Source organism: Penicillium arizonense, assembly GCF_001773325.1.
Source record: "Penicillium arizonense strain CBS 141311 chromosome Unknown PENARI_contig035, whole genome shotgun sequence".
Lineage (NCBI taxonomy): Eukaryota > Fungi > Ascomycota > Eurotiomycetes > Eurotiales > Aspergillaceae > Penicillium > Penicillium arizonense.
In genome coordinates this window covers 138,416-153,404 of record NW_019173312.1, presented here as the reverse complement: position 1 = coordinate 153,404, position 14,989 = coordinate 138,416, and the positions used below count along the sequence as shown (strand labels likewise).

The following is a 14,989-nucleotide window of genomic DNA, read 5'->3' as shown; positions in this document are numbered from 1 at the left end:
ACTTTGTGGACCAAGGGTACCGTATATCAAATACGTCATGGATATGGCTGAATCTTGTCTTGATCTTGAACAACTTGAACGCTCAATCTACCAAGCCTCTTGACACCAGACCGAGGTATAAAGGTTTAGGGTGAAACGGATGAAGTAAAAGGCTCCTCAATATCGGGCATTTTCTGCGGTATCTCGTGTGGTGATGGCATAAAGAAACAAACGTGTTCATGAGGGTCGGTCTGTCCCCCTCTCACCCCTTCTCACATCGCATTCATTCCACATGGCACATGATGGCCTCCCGTAATGCTCCTCACTTTGACAATTCTGGAACAGTTGAACAGTTAGGGGAGGAAGGTAGAATCAGGCTCGGAACCAGAGCCCGGACATAACTAAGCGCAAACAGAAAGAGAACATAGGGCATAGATCGTGAAATGATCGTAGAATCAGGGGAACGGGTCGTTGGCAAACAGAAACCAAAAAGGAAAAGAAGGAAGAACAGAAAAGAATGGAACAACACCAGAACCGATACCACTCAGGAAGATGCGGACTTGTCCTTTTCAGCGTCAGTGGAGGCCGGGGACTCGGATATTTGAGCAGTCCCCTCCTGTTTCGACTGGGGGCCCGGGGTAGCCTCGCGGTCGTTCCGGGTGCTTGGTTCGTGCTGCACCTGATTGGGAAGGTCCTGGTCTTCTTCCGTCTGGTCAAAAAGCTCTTCATTCTGGTCCGGGATCACCTCGGTGCCATCGCCCAAGAGGATGATGCGGCCGGAGCGCACACTGAAGCCACGGGACCGCTCCATCTCCACGTCATATTCATCCGGGGTTTCCTCGAACTGGTTCCGGATCCCAGGGCCGCGGAACTCGGCTGCACAACTGGCCGTCAGCACGAAGTGATATTGCCTTCGGGTTCCTCGGGAGACTTGCCGTACTCGGGCGGAGCACAAGGACCGTCCCCGTTCGCGACCCGCTCTGCGATCTGGTTGTACCATTCCTCCTTGGTCTTGCCATGGAGCAGACCAATGATGGTCATGGTCATATTATCACATCCAACACCACCGGTTTCACTGTTGGAGGCCAGGCAGTTGTCCATCATGTTTTCACAGATCCGGGCAAGAGGCTGCTTGGCGGCAATGCCTCGGCGAACGAATTCCACAACGGCCTGAGAGGACTGGCAATCCCAGATACCTGTAATTGTCAGTTGGTCTTCAGTAGTGGGTAGTGTAAAGACATACCGTCACAAGCAATCACAAGGAACTCATCATCATTTGTCAGCTCATGAACCGTCACATCGGGGTATGCGGTGACGATCTGCTGTTCGGGGGAAAGCTCGGGGCTCTTCTTGAATTCGAAGTCACCGATGGCACGAGACAAGGCAAGGTTGCCGTTGACACGACCGAAATCGACAAAGCCACCAGCAGCGCTGATACGGGCCTTCTCACCCTCATTCTGGGGCTTGTGGTCAAACGAGAGCGGCTTTGCGCGGCCCTTGACTCCTAGCACTGAACGTGAGTCACCAGCGTTTGCCTAGTACCAGTTAGCTTGATCCATCAATCCAATCTCCACCCATCACATACCACCCAGATCTTGTCCTTTGAAATAATGCCCGTCGAAGCAGTGCACCCGGACACTTCCTCTTCGTATCGGGGATCTGCACGAGTCAACCATCTGATACCCCACAATATCGATAATCCACAAACCTTCCAAAATAGCTCTATCAGTAGCCAGGAAACCGTCCTTCATGGCCTGCTCAATATCGCCTTTGGCGAACGACTCCTGCCGGGAAACGATCTTGTGCAGGTTCTCGCCCGTGAATAATGCCACCTTGTCGCCTCCGTGGCCGTCGTACACACCGAAGAAAGCAAGGCGGTGTTCCGGATCCGTCGGTTTGTCGTCGCTAGTGCCCGTATACTTGGCCTGGAGGTCCAGCACTGCGGCGTGGGCGTCCTCCATGCTGATTCGCCAGCCCTGCATGGCAGACACACCGTAGATACAGCAGTCATCCCCGCCCTCGGAGGAGGTCTAGAACGAGACAGCGATGTTAGTCTCTGTTAACACACAAAAGCGCACAGTATAGCATGTGAAGAGTGACTTGGCACGTTGCTATGCCAGTTCGTGTGCTGCCCCCACTACCGCCCCTCCAGCCCAACAGTTTAGAACCCCGCATGTATCAAACCCGAGGAAATTGGAAACCCCCTGAGGGAGATCATAGTGCTATACTCGAAGAGTATATCCAGAATATCTCCGTCTTGCTCTTCCTGGTCCTCGTCTGGGTTTGGTCGGGTTGTGTGGTGTAGTGACCGAGGGGATAAAAAGCACCATGGGGACACAAATCTCAAATAGGGCTCACCTTTTCGACCACCGGCTCCGACAGGGTTTGACCCATATTGACAAGTATTAATTCGGGGGTTGTGGGATTGAATGGAAAGTCGAAGTGGTTGAAGGAAGGGGAAGAGTCAGATGAGGGCGCAGGGCTTTCGCGGATCCGATAAGTGGGGAACAATGGATGACGGCAGATAGGGGGATCCTTCTGAACAAAGGCCTGAACAACGGTCACAAAGCTTTCTGTTTCAAAGGAGTTATTATTCTTCGAGGGGTTTCTCGAGCAGAGATTTCGTGTTTACCGCTTTGGTTCTCTATACTGTCACGTGAGGAGGGGATCTCGCAATTGACTGGTCATTTGATGCTGCACCGAGGTTGCTACCCTGCATTACTTCCTTGCTTCACGCTTACTCAGTTATTCATAGATGAGATATTCAATGCTTATGGAAGTTCCTATTAGAGCTAGTTTACAAGTATAACGACCAATCAACTAAAAAAGCCAATGGATATCATGTGCGCAATGCCCGAGAACGCCGAAAACAGAATGACAAGGAACACAGAGTGAAGGAAGAAGATCAAACAAAGGCTAGCTCGCCACTACTGGCAACAGGAAGACCACGGCTGCTTCCGCTCTTCACCGGAGGAGGAGGCTCTAGAGGAGACATCCGCCATTGGGGATCCGCCTTCTTAGGGCTGACCTTGCGCAGATGCTCATCCAGATCCGAGATCATGGAAGAACTCTGCGGCATGGCATTCTCATCATTCACTCTCTGAGGCCGGTGCTGGCCCTCCAACTGTCGAGCACTGCTCAGACTGTTCTCACTCCAGAAGCGAGGTAGTGGGGAGATGACACCGCGGTAATCCTGCGCGAGACTCAACTGACTGTGACCGTTGGTGCTGCCCTCGGCAAGAGGGAACAGGCCTGGTGTCTGCAAGTTTTGGTAGTGGGACATGCGGTTGTCGTCGCCGTATTCTGAGACTGAGATTGCTGTGGACATCGGGCGCTCTTGAATTGATTGGCGGTACTCATCGCTGAAGGTTGATACTGAGACTGTGTCGGCGCGGCTGCGGATACTGCGGGCTCGCTCGAGAGCTCGGAGACCGGATGAGGTGCGGCGGCTGATTTGAGCGGAGAAGAGTGGGTTGGAGGAGTTGCGGTGCTTGGCGCGACTGTGGACGAAAGCTTCGAGGGAGTCGGCTTCTGAGATGGTGGACTCATCGGGCTCCACAGCTCGCAGAGTGACTCGTTTGTAGTTCTCCGGGATGCTGGATGCCATACTGTGTCTCATGCGGGCGGCTGCAGGAGGGCGGGGGAATAGCGGTCCCATGTTGGTGGTGCTGGCCTCATCACTCAGCATGGATGCTCTGTTGTTTTGCCATGACATGTGAACGATGCCGTGTCCAGGAGGCCCGAATCCACCGGCACCATGTCCGGCACCGCTGAATCGTACAGGTAGTCCAGAAGCAATGGATGAAATACCACTTGAACGTTTGGAGTACCGCTTCGACTTTGATGATTGGATAGACTCTCGCTTCATTGCCCGCGGCTGGATAGTTTTCAAGGGCTGGCGTCGGGTTCGGTTGGTGGATCTGCGACGGACGGGGCTGTTGGTATTGGTGTATGAAAGAGGGTTGTTCTGTTTCTTGCTAGGAGAGATATGAACTGGCTTGTCGTCTGAGATGACCTCTCGGAGCGGGACAAAACCACCACGAACGGGAGAGTTTCGTTTAGGAGAACGGGGAGGGATGACAGGCTCAGGTATAGAGAAGCTGATAGGGTGCTCCTGTTTATCAAAAGAGGACACATTCCAAGCTGGTCCAAGTTCAAGCTTGGGGAGATCTGATGCGGGCGAGATAGGGCTCATCCAGTCTTCCGAGTTGTCGTCACGAGAAGCTCTTTCCGTCATGGCTGGGTGGCAATTGGGTACATCAGGTCTGACTGGCCGTGGAGGCGCCGGCTTGGTGTTGGTAGGTCCCTCTTCAACTGTGGGTGAGCCCTTTCTACGACGCCAGCAGCAGAAGAGAATCAGAAGACTCAAGATCACCACAACCGGGACGACGATGGAGATAGCAATAATGCCAGCCTTCTTGTGGTTGGGGCTGCTGGAATCAGAGAACGGATCCGTGGGGTTTGAATGTGTGTCCGATTCTTTGAGTACATCGAGCACAAAGTCTCTTGTGTCATCAGTCGATCCTTGGTGTGCAGTAAGAGGAATGGTAAACTTCTTAGGGTCCATATCTTCTGGAACATGTCCATAGAGCGTCTTGTTCTCAGGGAAGTAGGTGAGCCACGAGGACAAATCGCTGCCCAACTTAACATCTAGTTGCACAGAGTCATCGGTAACGATAGACTGGTTAAACTCGAACTTGAATTCCCTGCCAATTGCTGCTTCACATCCGTCGACAGTATCAAGGAACAACTTGAGGAACTCCAGGCGGACCATCAGCTTCGCCTGATCTTGGAAAGTGTCGGTCACAGCAATAGTGATGTTCTGGTTCACGGCATCACTCGGTGGTGTTCCACTTAGTGATACATTGTCCTCGTCCAGGTCCAGCCAATCCGGTAGTTCAGCATCGACCTTGGCCAGGTCCGTGCTCGAAGTTGGCGAGCCGTCCATCGACAGAATGCTGGTGAATTTAGGACTGGTAAACTTGTCACCCCGGGTGAGGTTGAATGTCTGGACAGTTTCGTTGAATGCCAGAATATGAGGACCAATCGCCAGCTCAAAAGTCATGTTGGCCGCGCTATATCCAGCAACATCTGATGCAATCAGCTGAAACGTAAACGTCTGAGGCCCCGCTCCTGGAAATGCTGGGCTGTTTCCTGCGAATTTCAGGGCAACTGGATCGAAGTTGATCCAAGAAGGTAGCGGTGCATTGTTCGGCGAGGTTCCGTAGTAGATCGTAGAGGGATGCGTATTGTCGAAAGTGTCCTGGTCAAACTCGATGGAGAACGGGCGACCGGGGTGGATGAAGAGAGTCGCAGGGTATGAGACGGGCCCCAATGACTGTAGTTGAGGCACGAGTGGCTTGTTCACAGTTGGTCCTTGATCGGCTGTCACAATTAGAGTAACGTCCATACTGTCGCTCTCCGACCCGTTGGATGCGTTGAGCTTGAACTTTTTGGAGCCACTGTCATCCATGTCTGGTGTTCCTGAGAGGGTACGAGTGCTGCTGTTGACTTTGAGCCATGATGGTGCATCTGAAAGCGAGTACTCCGTGGCGTTGTCACTGTTAGAGAAAGTACTTTGGGCGAACGCAAAGCGGAAATGCTGTGAGACGCGCGCGACAGGCGGCAACTGCGCGTTGATAGGATAATTAGCAGTCAAAGCTGCTGCATTGACTACTGACAGAAAAGCCAGGGCGATGAGAAAGAGCGCCATGGTTGACTGAAGAAACGGGAGCACCGAACTGTGTATAGTTGACAACACAGGCTCACCGGATCACCAATAGCGCATCTAATCTCACGGCGAAAGATAGTGAAAGTAGTCAAAAGAGGAGAAAAGAGATTCAGGACGAGGACGAAAGAGTATCACGCTTGATTTCAAAAATACAGTCCCTGGCCGAGCCAAAGGGACTGGAAGGGAGACATTCAAGGCGTGCCCTTTCAAAAAAGCCATACCTGGATATGCTGGATGTCACGGAAGTATGCAGCAGAATGACAGCGGAGAATGAACGCGGGCGCGATCGCTATCACCGGGCTCACGTTTCGAAGATGCCCGGCTCATGCAAGGGGTACAAGGAGCCACGGACGCGCCCAACCACTGGCATGATTTCTTGCCCCTCGGGCCCGTTCGGAAGGGACAAGGCAAGGTAAAGGTACATTTTTACTGAAGCAAAGGTCCGCACTGCAGTCATCGGCGTGGCTCACGTTCCCAAATCCAGGATCATCTTGATGCCTGTCCGTCCAGGGGCGTAGTAATCAGGGATTACTTCACGCTCCTCGAATCCACCGCTGGCATACAAGGCGCGTGCAGGCTCCCTGGCCTGATCCACCCACAGTTGAATGTACTGGCAGCCCTCCTTTCGCAGGCGCTGCTGAATGTAGGACATGACCTCCTGGCCAACACCTTGACGGCGATTAGCCTCTGTCACACAGACTTTGTGCAAGAGCGCAACGCCCTTCTGTCGTACATAGACCGCGTAGGCGATCAGATCAGACTGCGATCCCTTCGCTCGAGTCGCGTACAGCACTCGCGTGTTAGGCTTCTTTCTCCACAGTTCTTCGCCAAAGGGGAATGCCTCATTGGTGGGGAAGGTCTTTTTCTCAACTCGTGAGATCTGGGCAAGAATTTCCAGTGCCTTGTTCTTCTTTAAGGAATGGATGTCCGATATGGTGAGGTTGGACATTCCTGTTTGAAGCGCCATTCCGGATCACGGCTGACAGAGTCAAATTCGACACGTCTTAGTTGAGCTGTATGACATAGGTGGAAATGATTCTAGAAATAGATATATGTCAAACGTATACCAAATGTGTATCAAATGTATACCAAGTGTTTGGTGAGGTTGAGAAGTTTTGTGGCCCCACCTGGCTGGTCCTCCAATGGGAGTTGCCTTGATCTATATAAAAGGTGAGAATCTAAGAGCCAATGGGTTGAGATTATCACTGTTGATATTGTTTCAGGGCTGCATTCTATTGTTATCTCTGCACAATGGCGTCACAAGTCTTCAATTTCAACGTCTATAGCCCGTGTGTTGGTTCTTGGGCATAATATGGCACCGTCAACATACCATGTTTTATGAAACCTACTCATCAAAAGTCCATGGCTCCAATTACGACTATATAAGTTATTAATTGAATACATTACAAGTGCTGCATGTATAGGTAGGAACATCCGTCCATGAGCCTACTCTCTGCCCATGCTCACCCGTACATACACAGTCTCTCTGCCTATCTTGCATTTGAACTAGATAATCATTGCCTATTTGCTCGTATTATGGCCAAGTATCTCCAAGAACTCAAAAGACTCAAATAGAATGGTAATGTGGCTCCTACAGATTGGTGATGTTACTCCTATTCAAAATGAGCGAAAGATGGTACGCGGTGCTTAAGGCAAGTTCGGGGACCAGCCTCCAGCAACGCATTTTCCAGACAAATGAATCAGTCGTCGACATATCAAACTTCACTTCCATTTCCATCTTTGAATCTTTCTTCCTTTCTCCATTCTTCCACCTTTCACGTTTCATCGTGCCTTCACTATGGAACCATTCTCAACTGCCCTCCCTAAGCCAAGCACCACAGCTACCCTGGGTCGGTAATGGCACTTCATCAGTCGTCAGACAAGTCTCCGCTTCAGTGGTAGTCAAGGTACCTCATGTCGAGCCAGGCAGATTAACCGGGTGTCAACTTGAGACCGAGGCTGCAATCTACGAGCGATTCGGACCGCACCCCAACATCACCAGGTTCATCGCCTCCAAAGACGGCAATAATGTAACATATGAATATTATATTCAAGATTACAGACAATCTATGTACAAAATCAGTACTCCTAGTCCACACTCCAGTGAACAACCTGCTGAACCCTAATGGCCATAGGATCCAAATTCTTCTCCAACCTATCCCTCTCTTTCTGATTTGTCTCCATCTCAACCCTTGTCGTAAAAGTAGTAAGCTGAGCCCGGTCATCATCATAATGGGTGAAAGGATGAGGACTTCGCGTAGAGCTGAAGCTGTGTTCGCTGGAATCACCACTATGTCTTGATGGATTCTTCCCTTGAACCCTAGAAGATAGCTTGTTCACGCCCCTGCTTTGACGGAGTGGTAAGCTTGATAGTTTCTTCGCTATTAAACGGAGGAACGGTTGTAGGGCTGGTAGACATGCACAGACGATTCCAACGCATGGCTCGACGATTGACCATACGTATACATCGCTTATCACCCATGACAGGTCGATGCTTGTTTTTAGGAAGGTTATGTAGTGGATTCGGACGATGCTTGCGACGCAGGCACTAGATGTGATACTTGTTAGTCATGTTTTGGTGTAATTTCAAGAGGGATGCTGGGGGGTCGGGAACATACACGACACCCAATAGAAGAACACTGCAGACTCCGACCTTTTGCATTGTTCGCATCTTTAAGCTCCACACAATCGGTATAGGAATAAGCAAGATCAACGCGTCTGTCACGACATTGGTAGCTGCATTGCCGATAAGATAATTGTAGAAGTTGAATCGGTATTTGCCAAGGCTTGAGTTGGTCCCTTGAGTCCAGAAGTATGAGACTGGGTCGGAGGAGCATATTGTCGCAATCATACTACCGATGGCCCAGCTATAGCTGATGAAGAGACAGGTCAAAATTGACCAAGTCATGCCGAATATTCGGCGGTAGAACATCAGTATCGAGACTTTGATAAGGAGGAGCTCGGCGAGGTAGATCAATAGGTATGCGAAGAGGGTCTGATTTATTAATTAGTAAGTCTTTGAACTGAACGTATCTTCCTTACCTTTCGCAAAAGAATCAGGTCTCCAACCGTTGCACTCCAGATATGCTTGCCCAAGCCATGTTCTCCGCCTAATTCAAAATCACATAAGTGCTCTGCAATGAGCTCAATGGGGGATATTATCGACATACAAAGCACAGCTGCTGCAAGTAATCCAACCAAAGGAACAAGTGACGCCGCAATCAACCAGTCATCGACCTCCGGCCTGGATCGCTGGTAGTATATCCTTACCACAAACCGAAGAACCACGGTCAGTGCAGCAACAGCACATATCGAAATAACGACATCATTTTCCTTGGGTGTCCTGTTCTCATTTAGATCAATCCCGGCCGGCCGTGGCTGCGTGAAGACATGTGAAATGTCCATGATCGCGGTCTTCAACGGCCACCCTGGGTAATTGACAATTCACCACGTTGCTCAACAGGAAACTACTGAACGTAGCCCCAGGGGCAAACATGGGTTATTTTGATCCAGAGCAGAACAATCTACATAAGTGGAGAGTAGTTAATATGACACCCCGGTAAGAACTAGACCTCATTGAAGAAGGCGTAGTAATTGTATTTCACTGCACTAAACCCTTGGCATTGCTTATGCCTCGAGATCCAATCGTTCAGCATAAACAACTCCAAGAATTCAACATACCGTAGTGAAAGACAAGGTGAAATACAATTACTACACCTTCCCCAATATGGCTAGACTATTATATGGGGAAAGTGTCAATTTATCGGTACTCTAAGTGGAATCGGACAATACTCCTAAACCAGCAATTCTCTGTGTATGTGCCCCGCTAACTTAACTGTGCAAATTTCTGATCCTATCTGTCATGCAACGTGTGCATGCTCACCCGTGTGGATGAGGTTGGCAAGGCTATGATCTTATTGGTAATGACGTTTTCTCTGGAGTTGGTTTTTTCTTCCCCAGGAATCAGGGAACTTGCTCATCCTGAAGTATTCATGTCGTCATGGTCAGCAGGAGTACTCACTGTAATGTGTGTGGGTGGGATGGGTATAGTTCGGACTGGCCGGTGAAACACGATCGGCGTGCTGGGATGGGGGCCTATGGGGGCCGGGCAAAAAAGTGATTAAAATTTTAAATTGATTCCAAATGAAATTTTCTTATAGAGAGCGTGGACGTAGAATAACGTTGGAATCTACGGAGTATAGCGCTGCCAAATGTAAACAGTTGTTGATCAGCAAACCTTGAAAGTTCCCCACCAAACCCAACTCCAACTTCACGTCCAAGCCCAATACACAGACTCCTCCCCAAAACACTTTCCGCAGATCAAAAATGCCCCCAAAAACAGACCAAGCAGACGACAAGCGCCAAGCTGCGCGTGAAGTTATCGATATACTCCAGGAGATCTCTGACTTGTTGGTGCGTGCCTCCCTCCTTTCTCTGCAGTCCTCGTCCACGCCAGCCTGGACTAAGCTGCAGTCATACAATACATATTGAACCAAGAGAGAGGGAAATGCTGATAATCTGATAATGATAGAATACCAATCTCGACCGGACGGAGTTATCGCTCTGTGTGTCTCTGATTGAAAATGGTGTGAATCCTGATGCTTTAGCGGTACGCGTTTCCTGTCCCTATATGGAACAGATAAAAGATCAACACACGATGGTTGAGTGGACTAGTACTAATTTGTCTCCTGTAGACTGTTATTAAGGATCTGCGGAAGGAGACTGGTGCTTGTAAGCGTGTTTCTAATGCTCCGGCTGTGGAGTAGGCTGTTATGGGAGAGATTCTTTGTCTCCCGCTTACTTCCTATTGGGCTGGCTTGTGGGTTTATTTGTTTTGGCGTTTGAGGCTAAGTTGTACATGGCATACTGTACACGTACCGGTCGGAGATACCCTTTTCTTGTTTCGGTGGTAGAAATACAGATTCAATTTGGCTGCGTTGGTTTATGGAGTGATAGGTTGAAAACGTCTCATTACCTTCCTAGGTATCGTAAACTCGGGTTGGGGATATTGGGGTAGGTTATGCAGATGGCATTGGGGGTCAACTGGGAGCAATGGGAGAGATGGGCAGTAGGCTAAGTGTATAAGAAAGGCGATTCGCATAGTTTCAAATCGCGGATATCCAAAGAAAAGGCAAACGTTCGCGCTTATTTCGTCTCATCGGGCTTGCTGGCGTCCTTCGTATCCTTGTCCTTGGAGGAACCCACTTCATCGGACATGGCCTCGGCCGTGGCCTTCTTGATTTGGTCACTTTCTGAGAGAGTGGGTTGCTCCTTGGTCTTAATATCCTTCTCGTCATCGCTGTCACCGAGACTGAATGGATCGTTCTCTGCGACGGGGGAAGGCTCGACGGTGGACAAGGGCTGCCATTTGCTAGGCTTGTTGCCCGTCGAGCTGTTGCGCTTGGCGGACGAGGGAGCATTATAAAGGGTATCAATCTCAGTGGGAGGTCCATCCTGGAAGGACACCTTGCGCCGGTCTGGCGAAGGAGAGGAGGTCTTGATGTTGGAGCGAGGACGGGGAGGCTGGCGCGGAGGAGCTGTGAAATGTTAGCGGAGTTCAATAAGCCCAGACTAAACCACTGCTTACCTTCGCCGTCTCTCAGCTCAAGAGCAGAGAAATCATCTCCTAGAACCTGGGGATCTGCGTCATAACGCTCACGGTCACCACTGCGACGGCCCATATCGCCGCTACGCCGGGGACGACTATAGGCAGCACTCTCCCCTTGGCTGGGCCCAGATTGTTGGTCCACTTCCTCTCCATCGATCCTCTTCTTCAGGTTTGTTACCCAAGAGTTAACCTTTGACTGTGTGTCCAAGAAGCCCTTGCGGATATTCTCGCGGATCACGGGTAGATCATCTGCAAAGACCCGCAATTAGCATGTGCGCATCTCACAGTTACCACAGACCATACCATCGAAAAAGCTATATTCCCGGTCATCCGACTCTTCACTTCCTCTAGGTCGCTGGTATCTTGGATCGCTTTCCCAGCCGGGGGGAGGCGCGCGACGCCCGTTCGCATTGTAATGCTCGGAGAGCTGACGTGCATACATTTCATCGGCATCCAACTGTCTCTGCGTAGTAGAGGTAGGCTGCTGGGACGGACGTGGCGGCTTTGGTGGGGGGGCCATTTCCTCTTGGGCCTTGGGGTCGGTCATGCCTACAAACCCAGGTCAGAATTGCTGTCCATTTGTAAACAGTAGATTCCACGAACCTAGCAGTGCATTGAATGCTCGCTCGACATTCCAATTGCTCGCTACCAGAATCGCCTTGACGACTCCAGGCTCAACGGTCGGGAAAGCCTCCTTCAGTGTGATCTCCGACTGTTCTCTCGGGCTCAGGGGCCGGGGCGGCTTTGGCGGGGCTTCCTCGGCGGGAGCTGGCTGCGCAGCGGCAGGAGAGGAAGTGGTGACTCCGCTCTCTTGGGGTTCATCGTCAAAATCGAGCGGGCGGGCGGTAGTGGGCGACTCGGCTCTGAGGCTGGTAGGGGAGTTAAGCGCAGCCAAGGGCTTGCTGGGAGTGGACTGTATCTGGAAGTAAGCCTCATGCGACAAACACTAGATGGCATATGCTTGGGACGTACATTCTTGTCTTCTTCCGACATCTTGAAGGAACTTCAGCAGATCAAGAGCATAGATGAAGAAAAGAAAAGAAAAGAGTTGCCTGGAGAATGTCGAGGAACATATCGGGGAAGCTCCAAGTGACGTGGGGTGCACGTGAGGGCGGTCAAGCTCCATAGATCGTCCTGCAGGAGATTCGCGGTCTTCAATGCAAAGACTTCACAACTTCACAATGGCTCAATGATATTTTGATTTCTCTTAACATCACCGGCTTCAAGCAGAGTAACGGCCTAGACTAATACTGTCTACAATGGCTTCAGAGGAGCTCTCGACCTCTTTCATTCCAGCCCTGTATAAGCCGGCTGCTCTATTGCCCATTGCACGGCATAAGAAGACCCTGCTCTACTTGGTCGAGAAATATCCTGTCACTATAGTTGTGGGTCAAACAGGCAGCGGCAAAACAACTCAGCTTCCGCAATATCTCGACCAGGCAGGATGGTGCGAGGACGGAAAAGCCATCGCTGTCACACAGGTAAGTCCTATCACAGGCTCTAAGAGAAGCTGTGACTAACTCATATGTTAGCCCCGGCGAGTTGCTGCCACGACGGTTGCAACCCGAGTAGCAGAGGAGATGCGGTGCAAAGTCGGTGAAGAGGTGGGCTACTCTATCAGATTTGAAGATCTAACATCTGCTGCAACAAGAATCAAATTCTTGACAGATGGTATGTTACTCAGAGAAGCTTTGGTAGATCCTCTTCTCTCACGATATTCTGTCATCATGGTTGATGAAGCACATGAAAGATCTCTAAGCACCGATGTTCTCCTCGGAATTCTGAAGAAGATCTGCAAAAAGCGTCCTGAACTTCGCATTATTGTCAGTAGTGCAACCCTTCAGGCAGAAGACTTCCTGCGCTTTTTCGCCGGCGATGAATACAAGCCCGACGCAGAGCCGGCTGACTTAGGTGGAAGTGTTGGAAGGATCATCAGTCTGGAAGGACGGATGTACCCAGTCGATATGCTTTACCTTGAGACTCCTGCAGAAGACTACATCGAACGAGCCGTTAAGACGGTTTTTGATATTCATTCCCAGGAAGCAGAAGGAGATGTACTCCTCTTCTTGACGGGCCGGGAAGAGATCGACACTGCGATTCAGTTGATATCCGAGAGAGCGGCTACTCTCCATCCAAAAGCACATTCACTACTTCCATTGCCTCTTTATGCTGGACTCACGACAGAACAACAAATGTACGTCTTCGAACCCACACCAGAAAACACTCGAAAAATCATTGTCTCGACCAATATCGCAGAGGCATCAGTCACGATTGACGGAATCGTATATGTGATCGACTGCGGCTTTGCCAAACTCAGGGCCTACAACCCCAACACTGGCATTGAGACCTTGACAGCAGTACCAATATCAAAAGCGTCGGCTACACAGCGAGCTGGACGAGCTGGAAGAACTAAGCCGGGAAAATGCTTCCGCTTATATACGCAAGAAGCCTACGAGCTGCTACCTGAAGCAACGGTACCTGAAATTCAACGGTCAAACCTAGCCCCAGTCATTATGCAGCTCAAAGCACTGGGCATTGACAACATTGTCCGATTTGACTTCTTGACTCCTCCACCGGCAGAACTCGTCATTCGAGCATTCGAGCTTCTCTCGTCCCTCGGTGCGGTTGATGACTATGCCAAACTTACGAAACCGCTTGGAACGCGAATGGCGGAACTTGCGGTCGATCCAATGATGGCCAAGGTCCTCCTTGCCGCTCCGTCTTTCAACTGTCTAAGCGAAATCCTCTCGATTGCGGCTATGGTCAGTCTCCAGGGAACGGTGTGGGTTCAACATGAAGGGGACAAGAGATCTGCTGAGAGCAATCGCCGCAAGTTTGCCGTTGAGGAGGGCGATCATTTGACATACCTGAATGTATACCAGGCATTCGTCACCAAGGGAAAGAAGGATTCGAAATGGTGTCGTGACAACCTCTTGAACTACCGGGCTCTGCTGCGCGCAGTGAGCATCCGTGGTCAGCTAAAGCGATACCTGGAACGCTTTGGTATTCAAATTGATGAGACGCTCTCAGCTCGCAATGGCGCCCTCGATTTGAGCACCCAACCTGAGCGGATTCGAAGATGTCTCACCACAGGTTATTTCGCTCATGCGGCCAAGATGCAACCTGATGGCACCTTTAAGACTGTCAGTGGGGGACTGACTCTTCATGCACACCCCAGCTCATTGATGTTTGTGAGTATTCTAATTATTTGGCTTGAAATGGTCGTGTTTGTTTTACTGACTCTTTATAGAACCGCAAAGCAGACTGGGTTGTCTTCCATGAGATCATGCAAACGGGCGAGAAGACTTATATTCGCGATATTACGAAGATCGAGAAGGGCTACCTGCTGGAATATGCCCCCGACTATTACAGAGTCAGGTAATCTTTTAGTCACTATGTGCCTGGAAATAGATCAGAGAACCATTTGTATAAAATACCCAGGCGTTCAAGGAGATGCAATTGACATGTAACATTTGCAATACTATAAACCGAACTCTTTCTTCATATGGAGGAGACTCAGCACAGTATATTATAATATGTATTAACAGTCGACATTATCAAAAAATGATTCGGATGGCTGACCCCAATTCTATAAAACCCGCAACGTCACGGGAGCGGAGAGCTTGCCAAACACCTTCCACTTCAGACCATCGCGCATTTCTTTGTCAACA

At 50.3% G+C, this 14,989-nt stretch overlaps 8 protein-coding genes across 8 annotated transcripts; 3 read left to right on the top strand and 5 right to left on the bottom strand.

The window, feature by feature from the left end:
- Positions 1–523: 523 nt before the first annotated feature.
- On the bottom strand, positions 524–2,373 carry PENARI_c035G10955 (PP2C family serine/threonine-protein phosphatase; the record flags this gene model as incomplete). Its single annotated transcript, XM_022636826.1, has 6 exons — positions 524–863; positions 920–1,175; positions 1,223–1,514; positions 1,565–1,638; positions 1,688–2,009; positions 2,338–2,373. The coding sequence occupies 6 exons, from the start codon at positions 2,371–2,373 to the stop codon at positions 524–526; spliced, it is 1,320 nt and encodes a 439-aa protein (XP_022483389.1).
- Positions 2,374–2,884: 511 nt separating this feature from the next.
- On the bottom strand, positions 2,885–5,692 carry PENARI_c035G03910 (putative transmembrane glycoprotein; the record flags this gene model as incomplete). The annotated part of the gene is made up of 1 exon (XM_022636775.1): positions 2,885–5,692. One exon carries the CDS (start codon positions 5,690–5,692, stop codon positions 2,885–2,887), a length of 2,808 nt encoding a protein of 935 aa, XP_022483352.1.
- Positions 5,693–6,176: 484 nt separating this feature from the next.
- Positions 6,177–6,677, bottom strand: PENARI_c035G07348 (GNAT family N-acetyltransferase; the record flags this gene model as incomplete). Its single annotated transcript, XM_022636802.1, has 1 exon — positions 6,177–6,677. The coding sequence occupies one exon, from the start codon at positions 6,675–6,677 to the stop codon at positions 6,177–6,179; it is 501 nt and encodes a 166-aa protein (XP_022483332.1).
- A 655-nt stretch (positions 6,678–7,332) lies between these two features.
- On the top strand, positions 7,333–7,836 carry PENARI_c035G05645 (uncharacterized protein; the record flags this gene model as incomplete). Its single annotated transcript, XM_022636790.1, has 1 exon — positions 7,333–7,836. The coding sequence occupies one exon, from the start codon at positions 7,333–7,335 to the stop codon at positions 7,834–7,836; it is 504 nt and encodes a 167-aa protein (XP_022483344.1).
- A 194-nt stretch (positions 7,837–8,030) lies between these two features.
- PENARI_c035G00387 (uncharacterized protein) lies at positions 8,031–9,115 on the bottom strand (the record flags this gene model as incomplete). Its single annotated transcript, XM_022636757.1, has 4 exons — positions 8,031–8,258; positions 8,364–8,705; positions 8,753–8,820; positions 8,881–9,115. 4 exons carry the CDS (start codon positions 9,113–9,115, stop codon positions 8,031–8,033), a joined length of 873 nt encoding a protein of 290 aa, XP_022483336.1.
- Positions 9,116–10,036: 921 nt separating this feature from the next.
- Positions 10,037–10,476, top strand: PENARI_c035G11178 (mitotic-spindle organizing protein 1; the record flags this gene model as incomplete). The annotated part of the gene is made up of 3 exons (XM_022636828.1): positions 10,037–10,123; positions 10,242–10,319; positions 10,405–10,476. 3 exons carry the CDS (start codon positions 10,037–10,039, stop codon positions 10,474–10,476), a joined length of 237 nt encoding a protein of 78 aa, XP_022483346.1.
- A 379-nt stretch (positions 10,477–10,855) lies between these two features.
- Positions 10,856–12,311, bottom strand: PENARI_c035G12207 (uncharacterized protein; the record flags this gene model as incomplete). Its single annotated transcript, XM_022636835.1, has 5 exons — positions 10,856–11,247; positions 11,298–11,567; positions 11,622–11,867; positions 11,922–12,231; positions 12,291–12,311. 5 exons carry the CDS (start codon positions 12,309–12,311, stop codon positions 10,856–10,858), a joined length of 1,239 nt encoding a protein of 412 aa, XP_022483345.1.
- Positions 12,312–12,577: 266 nt separating this feature from the next.
- Positions 12,578–14,700, top strand: PENARI_c035G03327 (putative ATP dependent RNA helicase; the record flags this gene model as incomplete). Its single annotated transcript, XM_022636773.1, has 3 exons — positions 12,578–12,799; positions 12,851–14,509; positions 14,569–14,700. The coding sequence occupies 3 exons, from the start codon at positions 12,578–12,580 to the stop codon at positions 14,698–14,700; spliced, it is 2,013 nt and encodes a 670-aa protein (XP_022483368.1).
- Positions 14,701–14,989: the final 289 nt, after the last annotated feature.